Raw genomic sequence first — 26,825 nt, forward strand, 5'->3', positions numbered from 1 at the left:
GCTTTACAATGGTATGTTAGTTTCAGCTTCACAACAAAATGAATCAGTTATATCTATACATATGTTCCCATATCTTTTGCCGCTTGCGTCTCCCTCCCTCCCACCCTCCCTATCCCACCCCTCCAGGCGGTCACAAAGCACCGAGCTGATCTCCCTGTGCTATGCGGCTGCTTCCCAATAGCGATCTACCTTACGTTTGGTAGTGTATATATGTCCATGCCTCTCTCTCGCTTTGTCACAGTTTACCCTTCCCCCTCCCCACAGCTTCAAGTCCATTCTCTAGTAAGTCTGTGTCTTTATTCCTGTTTCACCCCTAGGTTTTTCATGACATTTTTTTTCTTACATTCCATATATATGTGTTAGCATACGGTATTTGTCTCTCTCTTTCTGACTTACTTCACTCTGTATGACAGACTCTAGGTCTATCCACCTCATTACAAATAGCTCAATTTCGTTTCTTTTTATGGCTGAGTAATATTCCATTGTATATATGTGGCACATCTTCTTTATCCATTCATCCGATGATGGGCACTTAGGTTGTTTCCATCTCCGGGCTATTGTAAATAGAGCTGCAATGAACATTTTGGTACATGACTCTTTTTGAATTATGGTTTTCTCAGGGTATATGCCCAGTAGTGGGATTGCTGGGTCATATGGTAGTTCTATTTGTAGTTTTTTAAGGAACCTCCATACTGTTCTCCACAGTGGCTGTATCAATTTACATTCCCACCAACAGTGTAAGAGGGTTCCCTCTTCTCCACACCCTCTCCAGCATTTACTGTTTCTAGATTTTTTGATGATGGCCATTCTGACTGGTGTGAGATGGTATGTCATTGTTCTTTTGATTTGCATTTCTCTAATGATTAGTGATGTTGAGCATTCTTTCATGTGTCTGTTGGCAGTCTGTATATCTTCTTTGGAGAAATGTCTGTTTAGGTCTTCTGCCCATTTTTGGATTGGGTTGTTTGTTTTTTTGTTATTAAGTTGCATGAGCTGCTTATAAATTTTGGAGATTAATCCTTTGTCAGTTGCTTCATTTGCAAATATTTTCTCCCATTCTGAGGGTTGTCTTTTGGTCTTCTTTATGGTTTCCTTTGCTGCGCAAAAGCTTTTAAGTTTCATTAGGTCCCATTTGTTTATTTTTGTTTTTATTTCCATTACTCTAGGAGGTGGGTCAAAAAGGACCTTGCTGTGATTTATGTCATAGAGTGTCCTGCCTATATTTTCCTCTAAGAGTTTGATAGTTTCTGGCCTTACATTTAGGTCTTTAATCCATTTTGAGCTTATTTTTGTGTATGGTGTTAGGGAGTGATCTAATCTCATACTTTTACATGTAGCTGTCCAGTTTTCCCAGCACCACTTATTGAAGAGGCTGTCCTTTCTCCACTGTACATTCCTGCCTCCTTTATCAAAGATAAGGTGACCATACGTGCGTGGGTTTATCTCTGGGCTTTCTACCCTGTTCCATTGATCTATATTTCCGTTTTTGTGCCAGTACCATACTGTCTTGATTACTGTAGCTTTGTAGTATAGTCTGAGGTCAGGAAGCTTGATTCCTCCAGCTCCGTTTTTCGTTCTCAAGATTGCCTTGGCTATTCGGGGTCTTTTGTGTTTCCATACAAATTGTGAAATTTTTTGTTCTAGTTCTGTGAAACATGCCAGTGGTAGTTTGATAGGGATTGCATTGAATCTGTAGATTGCTTTGGGTAGTAGAGTCATTTTCACAATGTTGATTCTTCCAATCCAAGAACATGATATATCTCTCCATCTATCTGTATCATCGTTAATTTCCTTCATCAGTGTCTTATAATTTTCTGCATACAGGTCTTCTGTCTCCTTAGGTAGGTTTATTCCTAGATATTTTAGTCTTTTTGTTGCAATGGTAAATGGGAGTGTTTTCTTGATTTCACTTTCAGATTTTTCATCCTTAGTGTATAGGAATGCCAGAGATTTCTGTGCATTAATTTTGTATCCTGCTACTTTACCAAATTCATTGATTAGCTCTAGTAGTTTTCTGGTAGCATCTTTAGGATTCTCTATGTATAGTATCATGTCATCAGCAAAGAGTGACAGCTTTACTTCTTCTTTTCCAATTTGGATTCCTTTTATTTCCTTTTCTTCTCTGACTGCTGTGGCTAAAACTTCCAAAACTATGTTGAATAAGAGTGGTGAGAGTGGGCAACCCTGTCTTGTTCCTTATCTTAGTGGAAATGCTTTCAGTTTTTCACCATTCAGGACGATATTGCCTGTGGGTTTGTCATATATGGCCTTTATTATGTTGAGGAAAGTTCCCTCTATGCCTACTTTCTGCAGGGTTTTTATCATAAATGGGTGTTGAATTTTGTCAAAAGCTTTCTCTGCATCTTTTGAGATGATCATATGGTTTTTTCTCCTTTAATTTGTTGATATGTTGTATCACATTGATTGATTTGCATACATTGAAGAATCCTTGCATTCCTGGAATAAACCCCACTTGATCATGGCGTATGATCCGTTTAATGTGCTGTTGGATTCTGTTTGCTAGTATTTTGTTGAGGATTTTTGCATCTATGTTCATCCGTGATATTGGCCTGTAGTTTTCTTTCTTTGTGACATCCTTGTCTGGTTTTGGTATCAGGGTGATGGTGGCCTCGTAGAATGCGTTTGGGAGTGTTCCTCCCTCTGCTATATTTTGGAAGAGTTTGAGAAGGATAGGTGTTAGCTCTTCTCTAAATGTTTGATAGAATTCGCCTGTGAAGCCATCTGGTCCTGGGCTTTTGCTTGTTGGAAGATTTTTAATCACGGTTTCAATTTCAGTGCTTGTGATTGGTCTGTTCATATTTTCTATTTCTTCCTGATTCAGTCTTGGCAGCTTGTGCCTTTCTAAGAATTTGTTCATTTCTTCCAGGTTGTCCATTTTATTGGCATAGAGTTGCTTGTAGTAATCTCTCATGATCTTTTGTATTCCTGCAGTGTCAGTTGTTACTTCTCCTTTTTCATTTCTAATTCTATTGATTTGAGTCTTCTCCCTTTTTTTCTTGATGAGTCTGCCTAATGGTTTATCTATTTTGTTTATCTTCTCAAAGAACCAGCTTTTAGTTTTATTGATCTTTGCTATTGTTTCCTACATTTCTTTTTCATTTTTCTCTGATCTGATTTTTATGATTTCTTTCCTTCTGCTAACTTTGGGGGTTTTTTGTTCTTCTTTCTTTAATTGCTTTAGGTGCAAGGTTAGGTTGTTTATTCGAGATGTTTCCTGTTTCTTAAGGTAGGATTGTATTGCTATAAACTTCCCTCTTAGAACTGCTTTTGCTGCATCCCATAGATTTTGAGTTGTCGTGTCTCCATTGTCCTTTGTTTCTAGGTATTTTTTGATTTCCTCTTTGATTTCTTCAGTGATCACTTCATTATTAAGTAGTGTATTGTTTAGTTTCCATGTGTTTGTATTTTTTACAGATCTTTTCCTGTAATTGATATCTAGTCTCATAGCGTTGTGGTCGGAAAGGATACTTGATACAATCTGAATTTTCTTAAATTTACCAAGGCTTGATTTGTGACCCAAGATATGATCTATCCTGGAGAATGTTCCATGAGCACTTGAGAAAAATGTGTATTCTGTTGTTTTTGGATGGAGTGTCCTATAAATATCAATTAAGTCCATCTTGTTTAATGTATCATTTAAAGCTTCTGTTTCCTTATTTATTTTCATTTTGGATGATCTGTCCATGGGTGAAAGTGGGGTGTTAAAGTCCCCTGCTATGAATGTGTTACTGTCGATTTCCCCTTTTACGGCTGTTAGTATCTGCCTTATGTATTGAGCTGCTCCTATGTTGGATGCATAAATATTTACAATTGTTATATCTTCTTCTTGGATCGATCCCTTGATCATTATGTAGTGCCCTTCTTTGTCTCTTCTAATAGTCATTATTTTAAAGTCTATTTTGTCTGATATGAGAATTGCTACTCCACCTTTCTTTTGATTTCCATTTGCATGAAATACCTTTTTCTATCCCCTTACTTTCAGTCTGTATGTGTCTCTAGGTCTGAAGTGGGTCTCTTGTAGACAGCAAATATATGCGTCTTGTTTTTGTATCCATTCAGCCAATCTGTGTCTTTTGGTGGGAGCATTTAGTCCATTTACATTTAAGGTAATTATCGATATGTATGTTCCCATTCCCATTTCCTTAATTGTTTTAGGTTTGTTATTGTAGGTCTTTTCCTTCTTTTGTGTTTCTTGCCTAGGGAAGTTCCCTTAGCAGTTGTTGTAGAGCTGGTTTGGTGGTGTTGAACTCTCTCAGCTTTTGCTTGTCTGTAAAGGTTTTAATTTCTCCATCAAATCTGAATGAGATCCTTGCTGGGTAGAGTAATCTTGGTTGCAGGTTTTTCTCCTTCAACACTTTCAATATGTCCTGCCACTCCCTTCTGGCTTGCAGAGTTTCTGGCTTGCAGAGTTTCTGCTGAAAGATCAGCTGTTAACCTTATGGGGATTCCCTTGTGTGTTATTTGTTGTTTTTCCCTTGCTGCTTTTAATATGCTTTCTTTGTATTTAATTTTTGCCAGTTTGATTAATATGTGTCTTGGCGTATTTCTCCTTGGATTTATCCTGTATGGGACTCTCTGTGCTTCCTGGACTTGATTAACTATTTCCTTTCCCATATTAGGGAAGTTTTCAACTATAATCTCTTCCAATATTTTCTCCATCCCTTTCTTTTTCTCTTCTTCTTCTGGGCCCCGTATAATTTGAATGCTGGTGCATTTAATGTTGTCTGAGAGGTCTCTGAGACTGTCCTCAATTCTTTTCATTCTTTTTTCTTTATTCTGCTCTGCATTAGTTATTTCCACTATTTTATCTTCCAGGTCACTTCTCCATTCTTCTGCTTCAGTTATTCTGCTATTGATCCCATCTAGAGTAGTTTTCATTTCATTTATTGTGTTGTTCATCATTGTTTCATCTTTAGTTCTTCTAGGTCCTTGTTAAGTGTTTCTTGCATTTTGTCTATTCTATTTCAAAGATTTTGGATCATCTTTACTATCATTATTCTGAATTCTTTTTCAGGTAGACTGCCTATTTTCTCTTCATTTGTTAGGTCTGGTAGGTTTTTATCTTGCTCCTTCATCTGCTGTGTGTTTTTCTGTCTTTTCATTTTGCTTATCTTACTGTGTTTGGGGTCTCCTTTTTGCAGGCTGAAGGTTCATAGTTCCTGTCGTTTTTAGTGTCTGTCCCCCGTGGCTAACGTTGGTTCAGTGGGTTGTGTAGGCTTCCTGGTGGAGGGTAATAGTGCCTGTGTTCTGGTGGATGAGGCAGGATCTTGTCTTTCTGGTGGGCAGGTCCACGTCTGGCGGTGTGTTTTGGTGTGTCCGTAGACTTATTATGATTTTGGGCAGCCTCTCTGCTAATGGGTGGGGTTGTGTTCCTGTCTTGCTAGTTGTTTGGCATAGGATGTCCAGCACTGTAGCTTGCTGGTCGTTGAGTGAAGCTGGGTGCTGGCGTTGAGATGGAGATCTCTGGGACATTTTTGCCGTTTGATATTATGTGCAGCTGGGAGGCCTCTTGTGGACCAGTGTCCTGAAGTTGGCTCTCCCACCTTAGAGGCACAGCACTAACTCCTGGCTGCAGCAACAAGAGCCTTTCATCCACACGGCTCCTTAATTTGGGATGATTGGTTGTCTATTCATGTATTCCACAGATGCAGGGTACATCAAGTTGATTGTGGAGCTTTAATCCGCTGCTCCTGAGGCTGCTGGGAGAGATTTCCCTTTCTCTTCTTTGTTCTCACAGTTCCCAGGGGCTGAGCTTTGGATTTGGCCCCACCTGTGCGTGTAGGTCGCCGGAGGGCGTCTGTTCTTTGCTCAGACAGGACGGGGTTAAAGGAGCCGCTGATTCGGAGGTTCTGGCTCACTCAGGCCGGGGGGTAGGGAGGGTCACGGAGTGCGGGGCGGGCCTGCGGCGGCGAGGCCGACGTGACTTTGCCAGCCTGAGGCGCGCCGTGCGTTCTCCCGGGGGAGTTGTCCCTGGATCCCGGGACCCTGGCAGTGGCGGGCTGCACAGGCTCCCCGGAAGGGGGGTGTGGATAGTGACCTGTGTTGGCACACAGGCTTCTTGGTAGCGGCAGCAGCTGCCTTAGCGTCTCATGTCTGTCTCTGGGGTCCGCACTTTTAGCCGTGGCTCGCGCCCGTCTCTGGAGCTCCTTTAAGCTGCGCTCTTAATCCCCTCTCGTCGCGCACCAGGAAACAAAGAGGGAAGAAAAAGTCTCTTGCCTCTTCGGCAGGTCCAGACTTTTCCCAGGACTCCCTCCCAGCTAGCCGCGGTGCACTAACGCCCTGAAGGCTGTGTTCAGGCCGCCAACCCCAGTCCTCTCTCGGTGCTCCAACCGAAGCCGGAGCCTCAGCTCCCAGCCCCGCCCGCCCCGGCAGGCGAGCAGACAAGCCTCTCGGCTGGTGAGTGCCGGTCGGCACCGATCCTCTGCGCTGGAATCTCTCCGCTTTGCCCTCCGCAACCCTGTTGCTGTGCTCTCCTCCACGGCTTCAAAGCTCCCCCACTCCGTCACCCGCAGTCTCCGCCCGCGAAGGGGCTTCCTAGTGTGTGGACACTTTTCCTCCTTCACAGCTCCCTCCCGCTGGTGCAGGACCCGTCCCTATCCTTTTGTCTCTGTTTATTTTTTCTTTTGCCCTAACCAGGTACATGGGGGGGTTCCTTGCCTTTTGCGAGGTCTGAGGTCTTCTGCCAGCGTTCAGTAGGTGCTCCGTAGGAGTTGTTCCACGCGTAGATGTATTTCTGGTGTATCTGTGGGGAGGAAGGTGATCTCCGAGTCTTACTCTTCCGCCATCTTCCTGGAAGTCGCCAAATCAGTCTTGAGGACTTCTTTGAGGAGCGGGAGGACTCAGACTCCCTGACTTCAGACTATACTACAAAGCTACAGTCATCAAGACAATATGGTACTGGCACAAAAACAGAAACATATCTCAATGGAACAAGAGAGAAAGCCCAGAGATAAACCCACGCACTGATGGTCAACTAATCTATGACAAAGGAGGCAAGGATATACAATGGAGAAAAGACAGTCTCTTCAATAAGTGGTGCTGGGAAAACTGGACAGCTACATGTAAAAGAATGAAGTGAGAACACTCCCTAACACCATACACAAAAATAAACTCAAAATGGATTCAAGACCTAAATTTAAGACCGGACACTATAAAACTCTTAGAGGAAAACATAGGAAGAACACTCTTTGACATAAATCACAGCAAGGTCTTTTTTGATCTATCTCCTAGAGTAATGGAAGTAAAACAAAAATAAACAAATGGGACCTAATGAAACTTCAAAGCTTTTGCACAGCAAAGGAAACCATAAACAAGACCAAAAGACAACCCTCAGAATGGGAGAAAATATTTGCAAACAAATCAACGGACAAAGGATTCATCTCCAAAATATATAAACAGCTCATGCAGCTCAATATTAAAAAAAAACCCAATTCAAAAATGGGCAGAAGACCTAAATAGACATTTCTCCAAAGAAGACGTACAGACGGCCAAGAAGCACATGAAAAGCTGCTCAACATCACTAATTCTTACAGAAATGCAAATCAAAGCTACAATGAGGTATCACCTCACACCAGTTAGAATGGGCATCATCAGAAAATCTACAAACAACAAATGCTGGAGAGGGTGTGGAGAAAAGGGAACCCTCTTGCCCTGTTGGTGGGAATGTAAATTGATACAGCCACTATGGAGAACAGTATGGAGGTTCCTTAAAAAACTACAAATAGAACTACCATATGACCCAGCAATCCCACTACTGGGCATATACCCTGAGAAAACCATAATTCAAAAAGACACATGCACCCCAATGTTCATTGCAGCACTATTTACAATAGCCAGGTGATGGAAGCAACCTAAATGCCCATCAACAGACGAATGGATAAAGCAGTTGTGGTACATATATACAATGGAATATTACTCAGCCCTAAAAAGGAATGAAATTGGGTCATTTGTTGAGATGTGGATGGATGTAGAGACTGTCATACAGAGTGAAGTAAGTCAGAAAGAGAAAAACAAATATCGTATATTAACGCATGTATGTGGAACCTAGAAAAATGGTACAGATGAACCGGTTTGCAGGGCAGAAGTTAAGACACAGATGTAGAGAACAAACGTATGGACACCAAGGGGGGAAGCTGTGGGGGGGTGGGGATGGTGGTGGGATGAATTGGGCGATTAGGACTGAGATGTTTACGCTGATGTGTATAAAACTGATGAGTCATAAGAAACTGCTGTGTAAAAAAATAATAAATTTAAAAAATTAAAAAAACTAATACTCAACTTTCTTTGGGTTATTTGTATGAATATATGTTAATATAAATGTTTCAGACACTACATGCAATTCCTAAAAATCTTGTATGTTCTGGTATAATGTTATAAGTCATAATTCTAGTTATTATTTTAAAATGCATATCTCAGAAATAACTAAATTTCCTTGTCAATTGCATTATCGTGAACTTTCATCAAATCTTTAACCATGGTCATTTTTAAGTCTTTTGTCATTTACAGACAGTTCTGGGTGTACTCTGATGCTTTTGCAAATATGTTCCCATAAAAGGGTTTCATCTTCAAGGAATTCATGGAAAAGTTTGACAAGCACAGGTTTCTGGTAACTGACTATACTGCTGAACTGAATGAGTAGGCATTTTCAGAACTCTAATGGAAAACTGATGAATTCATAAAAGTGCTAACAGAAGATCAAGATGAAAAAGTAATTACATGGACTGAGTGAACTGATGAGGATGATTATAATTTTTGTGACTTTCTGTTTGTAAAAAAAAAAAAGACTATACAGTAGCTGGAAACCATAAAAACAGAATGTCCTGCATAAATATTTTTGCTTTATCTTAATACTGAATAAAATATCATAAAGCATTTCATTAAGAAAATCTTGATGTAGAACCTATTTTTTTCCCAAGGCCCTTGACTGGAATTTAAGAGAATCAGCACTCTCAGTGAAGGAAAATTTCTTGAGCAAGTACTAAATATTCTGTGTATAGACAGAAGAACAATTTTCAATCTTCATGTACCCATTTTCTAAATGTAAAAAACTCTTACACTTATAGCAGGGCTCTGTCATTGTTGATACCTAGCAGACCTAATGGAACTGTCAAAGATGAAGATAGCTGAATGTTATGGACTGAATGTTTGTGCCCCCCAAATTTTCACATGCTGAATGAAGCCTTAATGCCCAGGGTGATGGTGTTTGGAGATGGGGCCTTTGGGAAGTAATTAAGTTTAGATGAGGTCAGGAGGGTCGGCCCTCATGACAGGACTAGTGTTCTTATTAGAAGATGGAGAGAGCAGAGCTTTCTGCTCTCTGAGAATTGGCCCTCTGCAAGCTAGGAAGGGGCTCTCACCAGGAACCGAATCTACTGGTACTTTCATCTTGGACTTCGCAGCCTCCAGAACTGTGAGAAATAAATGTCTATTATATAATCTACACAGTCTACAGTATTTTGTCACAGCAGCCCAAGATGGCCAAGACACTGTTATTTTTGTAGTGATTTGCCATTTGAAAAGGGCTTTTCCTGATGTCACTCCACTTAATCCTAATAGCAATCTGGTACAGAAGGCATCAGGGGCCCAATTTTACAGATGAGAAAACAAAGGGTCAGAGAGACTAAATAATTTGCCAAGGGTCCTGTTGTCATTAAACAGCAGAGCCAGGACTTAAAGCACATCTTCCCATCTTAGATTCATTGCTTTTAGCACCACATTACTCTTAGAATGAAACTAAGGAAAGACATTCTTACGTGTTTGTCTCACAAACATAAAAGTAATCGTCATCCTCATCCCACAACCAACTGCTAGCTGCCTAGGTCGTTCTGGTAGGCCTCCAAAACTCAAGAGCTTTCTTTCCAAAACCCATCTTCTCCATGTGGAGCTAGGCTGAGTGGATCTGAGATAATTATCAACATGTCAAGCAGCTACAGAAAAGTCTTGGTGGGTTGTAGCATGAATTCTGAGGCTAGGTCACAAACGGCATTACAGCTTCTGCCTTGTACTCCTGCTTTACTTATTCTTGAAGCCAGCCACAAAGTTGCAGGAATACTCAAGCAGTCCCATGGAGAAGCTCATGTAGAGAAGAACCAGCCAGACAGCACCACCTCACAAACAGCATGAGTGAGCCACCTTGGGAGTGAATCCTCCAGCCCCAGTCAAGCTTTCACATGACTGCAGCCCCAGGTGACTACTGTCTGCAACCTCATGAGAAATCCCCAAGACAGAACTACTCCACCAAGTCACTTGTGATTTCCTGACCTAGAGAACCTGTGAGAGGTAATAAATGATTGTTGCTGTTTTAAGGCATTAAGTTTTGGGGTTGTTTTGCAGCAGTAGGTAACCACAAACTCCTTTTCTTGGCTAAAGTAGAATGAGCCCAGCTCTGTCCTCTGCATGTAGAAAGTTCACAACCCATTAATCCTCCTTACTTCATGAATGCTTCCCTTAAGGCAGGTACAGCAGAATAAAGACTAGTAGCAAACAAGTTGTTACGCTGCTTCAAATGATTAATGAGGGCATTTGTTAAAGAAAGAAATGGTAGATCTCAAATAACCCCTACACTCTTCCAACACCTGAGGAGAGGTGAGGGAATCTTTTAGGAGCAGCCCATAGCACATATCTAACCCTTGGCTTAGATTCATCTAAAGTGCATGGCACACCAGGGAGTAACAGCCCTCCCTGTGCCCGGAGGTACCAAAATATAAGAGGAATTCAGGTCTTTAGTTGCAATGCCCCAATATGCCATAAGATGAAAATGCTAGTCTATGAAAATCTGGAATTCCCCCTGTGAGCACATCTCTTTCTGTTTTGTATTTCTCTTATCAGCTCACTTTGTCTGAGTGTGAGATTCTTTATATTTATTCATCATCATCTTTATTCTATTATACCATAAAGAAAAAAATCATTTTATTTAATTGGTTTATTTATTTAATAGTTACGTTCATCGTATTCAGTTTTTTAAACTGAATAGAGTGAATAGAACATTCGCTAATCCAAATCTGTCCCCTTAGAAAGAAACATAAAGAAAAAAATAAGCAATTTGGGCTTCCCTGGTGGCGCAGTGGTTAAGAATCTGCCTGCCAATACAGGGGACACAGGTTCAAGCCCTGGTCCGGGAGGATCCCGCGTGCTGCGGAGCAACTAAGTTCATGCGCCACAACTACTGAGCCGGTGTGCCACAACTACTGAGCCTGTGCTCTAGAGCCCATGCTCTGCAACAAGAGAAGCCACCACCATGAGAAGCCCATGCACTGCAACGAAGAGTAGCCCCCGCTCTCTGCAACTAGAGGAAGCCTGCGCACAGCAACGAAGACCCAATGCAGTCAAAAATAAATAAAATAAATAAATTTTTAAAAAAAGCAATTAGTAGAAAACACTATTTATGTTCATAATTGTAGCTACATCACTTTAAATAAAATTTATTTACTTTTCCGATTACATGATCACATGAAAGATTAATAATTATGTATAGTCATGGCAGCTAATTTGGATTTTAAATCCTTTTCAAATATATTTTGATATTAATCTCTTATAAAATTAAAAATGAGATACATTAAAATAAAATTATTTCATCATAGATATTTAGTATTAGTTTAACACAATATAAGAAAAATTCTATAAAGAAAAACACACCTGTTTTTTATAGGTAAAAAAATTTAGTGCATGAGTTATAATTACTCTAATGGAGCTCTGAAACTTATCAAGATGTTAAAGATCATTTCTATTTTTTTCCATTTTTAATATATATTTCCAGGTACCCTATTGAATGGATACTAATGAAAATTAAAGGAATCATGAAATTTATATGTGAAGAAACACATGGCACTATGAACCTCACTGTGATGGCAAATTTTATATGTCAACTTGGCTAGACAATGTATCCCAGTTATTTAAGCATCACCCTAGAGGTTTCTGTAAAGGTATTTTTTAGATGTGATTACATTTAAATGTGTAGATTCTGAGTAAAGCAGATTAGCCTCCATAATGTGGGAGGGCCTCATCCAATCAGCTGAAGTCCTTAAAAGAAAAGACTGAGATCCCCAGAAACGGAAAAAAATTCTGCCTCCAGACGGCCTTTGGACTCAAGACTGTAGTATCAACTCTTTTCTAAGTATCCATCCTGCTGGTGTGCCCTGAAGACTTCATACTTCCCAGTTCCCACAGTGGCATGAGCCAATTCCTTAAAATCCCTCTCTCTTTTGCTCTTTATGAGTGTGTGTGCATTAAATAAACATAAATAAATATATAAATAAATATATATGCATATATATTATACATATATATATATATAGAGAGAGAGAGAGAGAGAGAGAGAGAGAGAGAGAGAGCGCGCGAGAGTGAGCATGCTAGCTCTCTGGAGAATGCTAACTAATATACTTACTATTCCTAGCAAATAACAACAGTGGAAGAAAAGATTAATAATAATAACAGGGGCTTCCCGGGTGGCGCAGTGGTTAAGAATCTGCCTGCCAATGCGGGGGAAATGGGTTTGAGCCCTGGTCCTGGAAGATCCCACATGCCGGGGAGCAACTAAGCCCATGTGCTACAGCTGAGCCTGTGCTCTAGAGCCACAACTGCTAAAGTCCTCGAGCCTAGAGCCTGTGCTCTGAAACGAGAGAAGCTACTGCAATGAGAAGCCCGCACAACCCAACGAAGACCCAAAGCAGCCAAAAGTAAATAAATAAATAAATTAAAAAAAATAATAGAATGTAGTAAAACTCTTATTTTTGTAGTAGGATTGAGGAAGTGATATTTCGTTTAACCCTTGGTATAACACTGAAGTCCACTGCACCAAAACTTACACTATTAGACTGGTTGGATTGCAGAAGATACAGAAAACAAAATACAGTGCATAACCTATAAACTCACTCTTCAGTGTGTGTTTGTCTAAATGCACCTATATTGCAAGTTGCCACTGGGAGGGGTGGTGCTAACTCTTCTTATCAATATATTCCTTAAATGTAAGACAAGTTCCAGGCTCTTCCTTAGGCCTGCTTTTTTTTTCACCTGACACCCCATCTCTATGCAAGCTTAACCACTCCAGGTAACTTCCAAATCTGTGTAGAAGAAACTTCACCCCTGAAATCTCCTCTTGTGTTTTCAACCATTTCTCATTCTGGACATCAGCTATATCTTAGACACATTATTTTATCACCCATGATCAACTCCTTTTCCTGAGTTTGTCTCTGGTTATATTACCATCTTCCAAAGAACTGAATCTCAAAATCTTAAGAGGTAAGCACTTTCTTAGATCTTCAATTCCACACATCCAATCAATGTCCAAATACTGTTAATGCTAGCTGCACTGCATATCTTAATTCAGTTCTTTCTTTTCACTCCACTGCCACTGCTCTAGCTCGGGCTCTCGTGGCTCCTAACTGCTCTCACTGACTTCATTTCCTGCCTTACCCTCCACAGCGTATGTGCTCACACTCACACTCACACACACACACTCCTACAAATTCATCTGTCACACCATTGCTAACCTAACTCTAATTATGTATTCTCCTGTCATCCTTTCCTGAAATATCCTTCCGTCTCCAACCTCTTTCTGCTTTTCAACATACTAATCAAATTTATGATTTTTAGACAAAATTTAACCTCCTGGGAGCATTCCAGGACCCCCTCATTCAGATCCAATCTCCCTTTCTCTTGCACGCTCTGTCCGCATTTTGTAATACTTCTCTACAGAAGTACTTACCGTAGACTGCCTTGCCCGTACATACTTGTTCAAGTACCCACATTTGATTGTTAGCTCTTTTAAGACAAAGGCTGAATCATTCCTCCCTGTATCCCCTCCATCACCTCTGATGTTAACTCGCACAGAGGAAGCATTCAAATATTTACTGAACTGAACTCTTGGGTTGCCAGCGGCATCCTGGTGGATGTAAACTTTGAGAGCTGCTTGTAGTTATAACAGGCTGACAGCGGGTGCTAGATGTCAAAAGAAGGAAATTTATATGGTTGACTCCACTTCTTCTAAAATAAGCAACTCTCTACTAGACAATACCTGAGAGGAAGATATTGGCTGGCATTTCATTAGCAATAGAGATTTCATAAAAATGTGGAGAATAACAGTCTTTTTATTTCACCATGAAGCATTTCTTACATTTGGTTGCAGCAATGAATGATGGGTTGACAAAGCTGCCAAAGAACTGTCAGTTAATTCAGAAATCCTGTGAGAGTGTTTTTATTCTCATACAGTAGAGCATTCTCCTCTCTACAGCCCTGTACACCAGCTCTTTAAGCAATACGATACAAATTCATTCTCTTAAAATGTATATGATGTCACCAAATTTCTCAAAGAATTTTGGACTAGTTTGAAAAAGCCTTTGCCGAAAAAATAATTTTAAAAGAAACAACTCTCTGTTAACACTTGGTATGTTGTTTTAGAAGTTCCACCCTTGTGTTAGATAATAAAAGGCCATATATTATTTTCCCTTCATATTCTCCCAGCTCCAGTTCCTCTGTACCAGATTCATCTCATCTTGATAGTATCTACCATTTAATGAGCATCTCATATGCGCCAGGTCTTCACTTTAGAAACATCATGTAATTTTATCTTTATAATCACCCTACCAGCTTAAGTGTTATTATTATCCCCACATGACAGATGACGGAACCATGGCTTAGAGAAGTGAATCTACTTGGTCAAGGTTGAACAGCTAATAGATTACTGAGGTCCACTATCCTGCACATTTCCAACACATGTAAGAGACAATCCTATAATTAGACTTGCAAATACATAGAAGACAGCAATATAAATGGGAGCAGTAAAACATTATATTCATATTATAGTAAACTGAGGTCACTCCTAAAATTTTAAGTTCTCAAATAAGTATTTCTTTCTATTTTTTGACTAACAAGCCCTTACTATTTGATGTGCGTCAGGCTTTAGAATTATATAGACACCAGTTTAAATCCTAGTCCCTCACATGACATTTTACTAGGACCCCAGGCATGTTATTTAAGCTCTCTGAGCTTCAGTTTTCTGTCTCTATAATAATGCCCACCTCCTAAGGTTACAGTAAATACTGAAAAGGAAATAGCTTACATCAATTGCCTTGCTTTTTGTAGTATCACTCACATGAAGGCTTTTCCAAATATTTGTTTAATTCTATTTATATATCTTATTTCATCTTTTCCAAAGCAACTTTCTCCTTTTGATCTTCTAAAACTCTCTCTCCATTTTTTGGGGGGGGGGGTGTGGTGGGTAGTGGAAAAATCAGACAGTTACTTAAGAGCTTACTAAATGCTTTAAATGCTCTCCCACTAAGCATTCAAACAACGCAATTAGATTATAATTAAAACAACAAGAGATAACATTCACTGAACTCTTACTATGGCCAGGAGCTAAGCGCTCTTCATGTAATAACTCATTTAATTCTCCCAACCTTGAGGTGGACAGAAGTAATCTTATTTTATAGAGCAGGAAACCGAAATCAGATAGTTTACTGAGATTAGTTGTTTGTTCAGGGTCACAAAGGTACTAAGTGGCCAGCCCAGGCAGCTTGCCCTTAAAACCTATGTGTGCTATTGCCACAGATCTTTAAAATGGTAATGGTGGGGATTAGGGAGGGAGAAGCTACAGAAGCAAGGTTCTCAAATACAAATGTCAGATGAGCCATGCTCACCAATATTATTTGAGGAATAAACAGAACAATAAGAGAGCAGTTCCTTTTTTCCATATCCTCCTTACTGCTACGAGAGGTATTATGGTACTAAGACTTGCAGTCGTAACGGACATGAACACGAGTTTTGCATAATTCAGAAACCTCCAAGGAAGCAATTTTAAATCCTTCTTATCTGTTTTTGATCTCCTGACCTAGCCCTTTTACAGAAGAAAATGACCAGGAATGGATGACACATTCAGCAACTGAAGGAAAATGAGCAGTTTGACCATCAGAAACAGCAAGGAGAAATTTTTACCTGAATGCTCTTAGAATGAAATTTATTCTTTCACCTAGATTATTACAACATGATTTCCAACAATATAATCACCTGAAAACAACAGATACCATGGAAACAGTTTTAAACAGTGAAACATGGTTGGTATTTTGCAGCCCCAGCTACTAGTAGAGAAGAATTGCTTTTTACGGGCCTTTTCTCTTGACAGAATACAATAACTATGTACAGATTTCCCCAACTGTTCAAAGTTATGAACTGGGATTCATCAAGGAGGGAACCATGTTTCAATATAGTACTATATACTTAATGAATATTTTTCTTTATTTAGCTGATTCCTTTTTAAGTATTTCTAGAAGTTTCAGGGCAATAAAAAAGGAATACTGAAATCTTCAAATAAGAAAATACAATTTTATGAGCAAGTATCTTATTTCTACGCGTTCCCTGAAAACCAAATCTATACTAAGAAAAATTCTATTTTGAACACGACTGGAACTTTACGAGTACTCAATCTCCATCCCATTTTATTGATTTCAAATGGAGAGATAAACTGAAGTATAGCAGGGCTGCAAATGACATTGTTTAGATAAACATATCTTGTCAGAATTATCCTGGTACCAGCATTAGAGGCTCCAGGCATATTGAGAACTAAGATTCTGGCTTAGGCTCTAAACAAGAAACACGACATGTCTCAACAGACACCTGATTTTAAGAAAATGCTTTTTTGGACCATTTGAGTTGGAACCTTTCCACTATGCTGCAAATATTCATAAAGGCATTCATTCCTAAAAGACAAAAGCTTTAGAAAAGCAGAACTATTCAAATCACTGGATATTAGCAGAGATATACAAAACTGCCCTCCAGTCACTCAGTTTTAATTTACATCATGAAAAAAAGTCGATACAATATTTCAAAAAGCTTGCAAGGGATAATGGAAAATGTTTAGACAAAGCTGAATGGATACTGTAAAATAAATGAGTGTTATTTTCCTCTTGGGGGAAAAAAAGAAGGTTTTTTTCATTGGTAAAATAACAAATGACTTTCTATATAGTATGTTTGGATTTGTATAAACACCTTAGCCCAATTTCCATATTTCTCAGGCAAGAAACAGAGCACTTAACTGTGTAGTGGGAATCCAGTCTCATAAATCACTCACTCTTTTAGGCCTGTGTGTATCAACCTGGTTGGGGAAGCCTCATGGTTCCAGTCTGAGGGAGGAACATTCTACTATATCAGTTGGACAGCTATCTATGTTGGTCATTACAAGGCAATTTTGCTCTTGTATTGCTGGTTTTAGAAATGGCATTCTACACATTACACAGAAGTGCATTCTTCTTCTCCAAATTAGCTGTGGAAGAGACCGACTAGTTTCTTGCCAAATTAATTTCTCTTCTTCCTGGGCTCAACACTGGACATTATTTTCCAGATTCCCTTGCAGTTAGATGTGGCCACGTGACAAGTTCCAGCCAACAGATTATGAACAAAGTAATGTGTACGACTTCCAGGCCTGGCTCATAATAAATGCCAACGGTCAATACTCGTTCCCCACCTGCCCGTTAAATGCATAACACTTTGATGTTCTGGATACAAAGGTTGGAAGGGGCTTGGGCTCCTGAATGACTTCATTAAGTGCTGCTTACTTTGGAATACACCAGAATAAAAAGTGAACTTATACTGTGGTAAACTACCAAGATTTGAGAGCTTACCTGTTACAGTGGCCACTGCCACCTAACTAATACGTTAGCATATATCCAAATACATTGTTTAATCAACAATAATTAAAATTTCAAAATCAAGAAGAGTCTAGTTTAATTAATATTCACTACAACTGAAAGGGGAAATGTCTCCAGGAAGTCAATCAAAACATCCGTAATTGCCGACTGAAACCGTCTTTAGTCCTAGCAGTCCTAGTGATTCAGGTCATTAACAAAAACATCAAAACAAGGTGGGAAGTGGTAAACATTGTGAAAGGAACACACACTTCTAAGCCAGCAAGAGACATCTGCAAATTCTAAGCTCTGTTCTTTGATTATTTTGTAAGCTTGAACAATTTAACCATTCTCAGAAACTGTTTCCTCGTCTATAAAATGGGGATTATGAAATTTAGCTGACAGGATTTTGTAAAGGGTTTACACACACACGCACAAATACACACACCACACACAACATGTACTGCCTGATACCTGGGAGGTACTCAATAAAATAAGAGCTATTATCACTATGTACCTAATAAATGTAAGTATGACTAATAATATTTTCCAAATATTAACCTTCGATTCTGGTCACTCTTTCCCCTCCCCCAACATACTGGCAGCCAGACATTCTGCTTCTACTTCCTTAGGGAAGTGTTGACACAACAGAATGTATATTATGAAGACACAGACTCTTGGTTTTTAAGTTTCAAAAGCCTAGGCCTGGTATAAGACAAAAGCTTAGGAAGGAAAAAAGGATGATTAAACGAAGGTTTTCCCTACCCTTGCACTAGAAAAGATTCCTCTGGATGTGGGAGGGGAAACGAGCGGGCATTGCAGGGGAAGTAAGAAAATTTAATATTGATATGTATCCCTGGAGGGAAAGGAGGTGGAAGGAAGGGAGGAAACCCAGGGAAATCCAAGAGAATCTGATAGCACAGGTGACCTGGGCCTTATTTCTGAGGAGAGCCTCTGACGAAAACAGGACGGAAAGCAGTTTCCCTTACCCTTCCCTCTATCCCTCTTCCTGACCTCATGCACAATCACTCTGAATCATCCCGTATAAAGAAGAGTAGGTGCAATGTCTAGGCACATGGGCCTTAAACAGCCTCTCAAAGTTCCCACCCACCCCAGTATGGCATGAGGAATGGTACAACGATCTCTGATATTACACAATGAGGGCACCCAAGCAGCAGAGAGACGTCTAGATCTGAAAGTGCCACTGCAGACAGGAAACAAAGATGGTCCAGGAAGCAACTCCCTGCTTGAACCAACAACCAAGGATATGAGCAAAGAGAATGGCATCTCCATGGATGCCAGCCCAGATCAATGACAAGTGAGGAGCAAATGTTCCGCCACAGCCATGCTCACCACAGCAGCCCCCCGCTATGCTTTGCGACTACATAAGTCTGGAGTGATGAAAATTATATTTTCTCTATTCCAGAGAATTACATTCAGTTATTGAAAGATAACATTATGGACTAAAAATCTTAGTTACAATAGTTTTTTTTTGTAATTTGAGTTTTTTAATTACTGCAAAATATTGGAGATTTTTTAAACATCTTTATTGCAGTACAATTGCTTTACAATGGTGTGTTAGTTTCTGCTTTATAACAAAGTGAGTCAGTTATACATATATATATGTCCCCATATCTCTTCCCTCTTGCGTCTCCCTCCCTCCCACCCTCCCTATCCCACCCCTCTAGGTGGTCACAAAGCACCGAGCTGATCTCCCTGTGCTGTGCGGCTGCTTCCCACTAGCCATCTACCTTACGTTTGGTAGTGTATATATGTCCATGCCCCTCTCTCGCTTTGTCCCAGCCTACCCTTCCCCATCCCCATATCCTCAAGCCCATTCTCTAGTAGGTCTGTGTCTTACCCCTACAATAGTTTTAATATACAACTGTTGAGACTATTTTTATAAACGTGATGGAGGTTTATGAACTTAAGTCATTATAGAAACTTTTCGTACATGTTTCCTTAAGTTTCACGTGCCCGTTACGAAAAGACTTACTTCGATCAGTAATGACTGTCCTAGCCTCTTGATTGCTGGTCTTGTTTTTCAAATTCTGGGCAGCAGTAATGAGTTCTTCCAACTGGGGGCGCCTCTGTTCCAAATCCTGCAGTGTTGCCTGAAGGAACAGATATAACAATATTGAGGTTCTCCAGCACTGTGCATTCCTTTAATGGAATACAAAGAAAAGTGTAATTTTCAAACCAACCAAAGCACTTTTAGAAATAAAAAAAGCTGTTACTAGATATAAATCTCTAATGTATAAGGCTTTACAGAGAGCAATTTAACAAGAAATGTGTTTCATTTTTAGATATCAAAACTATTTCAAGTGAAAATCTTGATTATGGATTTGCTCTACTATTTAAGAGATTAGACGGCGTCATTTCAGAGTACCTGGGTTTACTTAAACCAACATATGAGTGCCATGAGTAAAAAAAAATGTAATTTTGAATTATGACAATGTATTTAAGAGAAAGACACTTATTTATACTTGTAATCTCATTCTGTGCAGTGTCAAAATTAAGGTGTATATTTTAGAAACAGAAAAAGCAGAGAAGTGATTTAAGAGATATAACTTACTTAACTTCTTTGTACCTGAAACTCCTCACCTATAAAATGAGGTGATGTAGATGAGCTAAATTAGTCTTTCCCCAAAATCGACTCCAGTAACAATCACCTGATTCCTTTGCCTCACTTCTGAGTGAATGAATTAGATGGCAGGAGGAGGGCTGGAAATCTGCATTTTTAACAAATTCTCTGCTTAATTTTTATGATCAGGCAAGTTTGGAAAGCATCAGGCTAGAAGTTAATATTTGTATTCTGTACTACAACTGACTTTAATACTGCTATGATAAAAGTACCAAAGACAATGAAGCCAACAAATATATGTATGTGGGGCTGCACCCGGCAGGCCCACAAAGCCTGCGCCTGCCCAGCTTCAAGACTGAAGAAGGAGCCTGGAGTCAGCAACAGAGACATCAGTGGTTTAATGGATGGGGGAGCTGACCTGTCTGAAGGAACGTCTTGGAGGCAACACCCCAGCGTGTGTAGCAGACAGCAGGCAGGACATGGCGGCAGTCTTCACTCCCAGTGGGAGTGGGCCAGTTAGAGGGGAATTGACATCAGGTGGGCTCATTAGTTACCAGGGAAACCAGCAGAGGGGCACGCCCCTCACCGCCCCTTTGATGAAAACAATCACCAGCTGGGGCTTGGGGCAAGCATGCCGGAAGGTCGGTCATGTGGGTAAGATACAGGCGAAACAGGCACTGGTCGGGCAGGGGATGTACAGAGAGCAAGACAACAGCCATCTTGAGTGGTCTGACCATACAATATATATTTAATTATAGGTAGCAACGTCCTCCTTCCCTCAAGTGTCCATCTATTGACTCTGTCATCTACTCTCTCTACACTAAGGGCACAAATCCCAGTGATATTTACAAAGAAGTTTCGGGAAAAGTAAGGTATCTCCCTTGTTCTTGTACTAAAACCGAATACATTTTATTGGTTGTTATTAGTTTAAAACCAGTATGTGACAGATGTTTTACACGTTTTCTCATTTTTCGTCTCCTAATAACCACACTAATAACTAAGCCAGAAGTCTTTATGGTTTTAAATCTTACGCTCTTTCTACTACCACATGAGGCCAATGAAAGTGAAGAGGTGAAATGTGGTAGATGGTAATGTTTATGAACATCAGTTATCTACTATGCCCTGGTGCTGATTTTCTAAACACTTTTGTATTTAGAAAGGCCAATTTTTTATCATTCTGTAGTGTTTTTCTGTGAAGAGGTAGGGAGATAGGCCTCGTGATTTGAGCTCAATTGCTTTTAGTAGTGTTAAAATAATGGGAAGAACTTATCCAAACATCACACATCTATTTTGAGCGTTTTCGCCTCTCTACCGAAAAACTGGAGGGGTTAACTTTTAACAAATTTTCCACATTTGTAAGCTGTGATTGCTCAGAAGAAAAATCCAATTTTCAGGTTCCTAACTTTTATGGTTTCTTTACACAAAAGTGTGTTTGAAATAGGGAACAAGTTGCCAAAGACAGCTATTGACGTGAGTGGCGTAAGTCAGCTGGAGAGTACTGAATAAATTCTAAAGTAGGAGCATATAGTAGCAGACAGATTTTACGAAATCAGATGTCTTCCAGGATTAGAATGTTACACTCTGGTCACCTGTGACACGGCAAGCTCAGACGGTACTTTGGAATTCCTGACTCTTAAATGTTTAATACATTCAATAATAGATTTTTAAAAAAGACTTACCCAGAAACCATAAAGTCAATTCTTCCCCTCTATATACACATAGCTAGCCAAGTACACAAATTCATTCATTTACTCACTCACCTTTTTCATTTTATAAATATCAAGTGTAGGCACTGTTTTAGGTGTTATGGATATAGCAGTGAATGAATACATTAAGTTTGTTTTATGCAATTTAAATAAAATTTTGTGTTTTTTGATACTTGGAAACTTTTATATAGCAAAGATTATCTTTCTCATCATTTTTTCTTTGATTTAATATTAATCCACCCTCAAACAACCAGGCCATTCTTTGCTTCTAAATTCTGGATACATAACCCAATGATGGCTATACTTTTCCCATTCTTTTAGGATTATAAAGTTCGTTTAAGGAGTATGTTGTAGAAGTAACTTGATCAACTTTAATCTGAACCTTAGCCAGGCTCTAAATTAAACCTGACCACAATGAACAGCTTTTACTGCTGAAATGAGCAAGCATGTCAATCTAGACTTAAAACCAGCCATTTTCCTCTCTAAGGAACAAAATAGGTCTCAGGATACTGTGAAACCTGTTCTCTAGTTGGGTAATTCTCTAATTCTGCTGACAGACACATGCTTTATCAGCACCTGAGAAGATTCTTAATGACATCCTTAGAAGCAGCTCCTTAAAAATCTAAGGAGATTCACAACTGCAATAAAACTATGCCTTTCTAAGATTTCAAACAAAACTGTAACTTTATCCCACTTTTTGCTCAACACATACAAACGTCCATTTCAAAAAAGAAAATGTACAATAATAATAATTATGTGTGTATGTATATATATGGAATTTATGAGATGCTAATATGCTAATTAAATAGTGGTTTCTCAGTAGACCAGAATGGGAATTTTCTTCTTCCATTTTCCTTCCAGAAATAAAGGGAAGGATCTGAATATGGCATTCATTTAATATTTTTTTAAGATATTATACAAACAGTGACTGAAATACCTTCTTGCTAAAAAACAGGACACATGCACGCAATGAGAGGAACAATTATTTTTTCTTTTCATTTGGTTTTCTTTTGAGTGTACTCTATTTATTTGCTATTACAATTTCTTTAATTTTATAATCCCATAACTTCTCAAATACAATGACCTTCATCTCTATTCCACTGAGCCACCCACAGATGAGAGAACACCTTACATCTAATCATTACTCAAACTACCCACTTCCCAAATATCCATCTACAAAATTCTGTTCTCTGCCCCCAATCTGGTGCTCATACCAGATGCTACTCTCTCAGAAACACTGTTTCTACTCTAATCTTCATCCTCATATGACCTCCAGTTGTCTTCTATTGTTCAGTTTCTTTATTCTAGGTTTAGTGGTCTATATTTGTCACACTAAACAAGTAGAATGCTAATTAGGCTTATTTTTCTGATATGAGCTCAGATACTTCTAACTTAAGTGAACAAAACTAGAACTATTACATGCTTAACAGTAACTATGCATGATAATTGAGCACGTCTACAGGGATCTATCATTCTGGAAGAAACAAACATAAGGGAAGAAAGGAATCAGTGCTATTTCTAAGGAGTCACAAGCCAGCTACCGGGCTCTACTAAAAACAGCTTACCCCTTGGAGATGAGAATTCATCATGGATTCCACTAGCTGAGCAAAGATGGAGAAAAAAAAAATCTTCAAATACAAAGTGAATCAAAAGTCGTTAATCCTACCAAGTCTCCCCAGGGTTGACAGAAATGGTTATGAATAGCAATTCTGTGAAAAAGAGAGTTAAAGGATGGAGCCATGCATACTAGAAGTAGGTTATTTTAGGCTCTTAGAAAGAATTACAGTTCGTAATGCTATTTGTTAAAATACTACCTAAATAATACTCAAATAGAAAACTCTATATGTGTAGTTGAATATTTAGTATTTATATGTCTTAGACCTTAACCAGAAAGTTGTTATATTTTTAGTATTTTTCTACAAAAATCAACAATCTTCACATAGTTAACTTTAGAACAAAGGCCCATGGTGATTTTCACTTGTTGCCATTTTCAGGAAATAAGCATGAATTCAACTTACATGTAATGTAAAAATGGAGACCTTACAGTCTTTTATTTACAATTTTAAAAATTAACATTAAAGATTGACAAGGTGAGACAGTTTACAGAACTACTTTATGTATGGAAGAAAATAAGCATTTAAGTCAGGTAGGTCCTAAATTGTAGCCTTTCTAGTAACTGAAAGAGATTTACCCGTGCGGATGCTAATCATCTGTCTAGCTTTCAACTGCCTCCTGGAGGGCCTTAATTCTGGCTTCTATTCTTGCATTCGGCTGCCTCTCCAAATACATTGGCTAAACCCAAAGTTGTCTTTCTTGTCCTCCACTTCCTCACTTCTCATTTACATTTTAAACTGGCCTGGATATTTTCCTGCTGGGCATAACTTTTCTACTTCTCTGAATGTTCTACCAGCATCTCGGTTGGCAACTTCTTCACAAGCACCTTCTAACTGTGGTTATCCTTTTGTCCTTCATTCACTCAAGAAATACTTTTTATAAAAGCATTTTACTTTTATATAATCTAGAAGTTACAGAAAATTTGTAAGAATGGTCAAAGAACTCACACATACCCTTCACCCAGATTCACTAATTGTCAATAGTTTGCCACATTTTATCATTTATCATTCTATCATTACATATACACATAATATCTGTATATGTAATATTATATATATTCTCTTCTGAACCATTTGCGAATAATCTGCAGATAGCATGCCCTTTACTCCTAGATATTTCAGTGTTTATTTTTTGGAAACAAATGCACTCTCTTACATAACCTCAGCTCAATTTCTAGTTCAGGAAATTTAACATGGCTTTAGTATGATAATCTAATCTGCATTCTTTATTCATAGTATAAAAAGTACTCCTTTAATTGCCTTTCATTTACTGGTCCAGCCTCATGCATTGCATTTAGTTGTCCTATCTATTTAGTCACCTTTAATCTGAAATAGTTCTTTGCCTTTCTTTGAACTTCATATCGCTGATTATTTTGAAGAATACAAGCCAGGTATTTTGTAGAATGTACCCCAATTTGGGTTTCAGCAAATACTCTTATATATTTATGTTATGTCAGTCATTGAGCTAGTCATAGGAGATATAGCAGAGAAGGAGGAAAAATTATTATTCTCAAGTGAAAAATGAACTAGTAGTGAGGAGAGGCAGTAAATAAGCAATTATAATAAACTGAGGTGAGTATTACAATAGGGGTAGCACAGGGAGTTATCAAAGCATACAGCAGAGATATCTAACCAAATTTAGGGTGTCAAGGAGAGTCTTCTGAAAGAAGTGGAGCTGGTTCTCAGGTCTTCTTTATCTAAACTACACAATTTTCTTGTGTGCCTAACCTCCATTTTTTAAAGTTTTTTTCAGCTTTATTTTGGTAGATTTGACAAATAGAAACTGTATATAAAAGTATACAACTTGTTTTGATATATGTATACATTGTGAAATGATCAAACTAGTTAACATATCCATTATCTCACAGTTACCTTTTGTGTGTGTGTGTGTGTGTGTGTGATGAGGACACTTAAGATCTATGCTCTTAGCAAATTTCAAGTGTACACTCTTAGTAACTATAGTTACCATGCTTTACATTAGACATCTAGAACTTATTCATCTTATAACTGGAAGTTTGTAGCCTATGACCAACATCATCCCATTTCCCTTATCCCACAGCTCTTGACAACCATCATTCTACTCTGTTTCTCAGAGTTCAACTGTTTTTAGATTCCACATAGAAATAAGATTTTACAGTATTTGTCTTTCTGTGTTTGGCTTATTTCACTTAGTATAATGTCTTCCAAGTTCATCCATGCTGTCAAAAATGGCAGGATTTCCCCCTTCTTAAGGCTTAATAATATCCAATGTATATATACCTATACCACAATTTCTTTATCCATTCATCCACTGATGGACATTTAAGTTGTTTACATATCTTGGCTTCTGTGAATAATGCTGCAGTGAATATGGGAGTGCAGATATCTCTTTGGGATCCCGACTCCATTTCCTTTAGATATAAACCCAGAAGTGAGACTGCTGGATCATATGGTATTTCTATTTTTAATCTTCTGAGGAACCTCGTTACCAACAGTGTAGGAGGGTTCCCTTTTCTCCATACCCTCTCCAACAGTTGTAATCTCTTGTCTTTTTGATAACAGCCATTCTAACAGGTGTGAGGTAATTTTCATTACCTCACACCTGGTAGATTTGCATTTCCCTGATGATGAGTGACGTTGAGCACCTTCTCATAGACCTGTTGGCCATTTGGATGTCTTCTTTGGAAAAATGTGTATTCAGGTCCTCTGCCCAATTTTAAATCTGATTATTATTATTTTACTCTTGAGTTGTATGAGTTTCCTTATACATTTTGGATCTTAAACCCTTATCAGATACATGGTTTGCAAATACTTCCTCTCATTCCATAGGTTGCCTTCTCATTCTGCTGATTTTTTCCTTTGCTGTGCATAAGCATTTTTAGTTTGATGCAATCCCACTAGTCTATTTTTGCTTTTGTTGCCTGTGATTTTGGTGTCATATCCAAAAAATAATTGCCTAGGCTAATGTCAAGAAGCTTTCTTCCTGTTTTCTTCTAGTAGTTTTACGCTTCCATGTCTTTAAGTGCCATCGCTGCTAATTCCCACTGTGGTGGCCCCGAGAAAGTGCAAGCCTTTTATGACTGAGATCTAAATGACTGAGGACTTTAGCTGCTGCATTTGGAAATCCATCACTACATTGGAGAGAAGAAGCCAAGCCTCCCACAGACTGCTCCCCACCAATGACTGAATGTGATGAAGATACTAAAGCAGAGTCTTTCTTGGGAGAGCTGGGGCTCCTCTGGCTGACTGCAGCTCCATGTCTCCCCGACAGCTTTGCTGAACCTTCCTCAGACTGTACACTGGGGTA

At 39.0% G+C, this 26,825-nt stretch overlaps 1 protein-coding gene across 2 annotated transcripts in view; it reads right to left on the minus strand.

Moving 5' to 3' along the window:
• Window positions 1–26,825, minus strand: part of DMD (dystrophin) — a gene marked incomplete at its 5' end in the record, with an annotated part of 2,126,456 nt that overhangs the window by 629,754 nt on the left and 1,469,877 nt on the right. For both annotated transcript variants that reach the window (XM_082864911.1, XM_082864910.1), the window contains one exon: window positions 19,633–19,750. In XM_082864911.1, coding sequence (XP_082721037.1) covers window positions 19,633–19,750 — 118 coding nt within the window. The remainder of the gene's footprint in view (window positions 1–19,632; window positions 19,751–26,825) is intronic.

Source organism: Leucopleurus acutus, assembly GCF_964270905.1.
Source record: "Leucopleurus acutus genome assembly, chromosome: X".
NCBI classification, from domain to species: domain Eukaryota; kingdom Metazoa; phylum Chordata; class Mammalia; order Artiodactyla; family Delphinidae; genus Leucopleurus; species Leucopleurus acutus.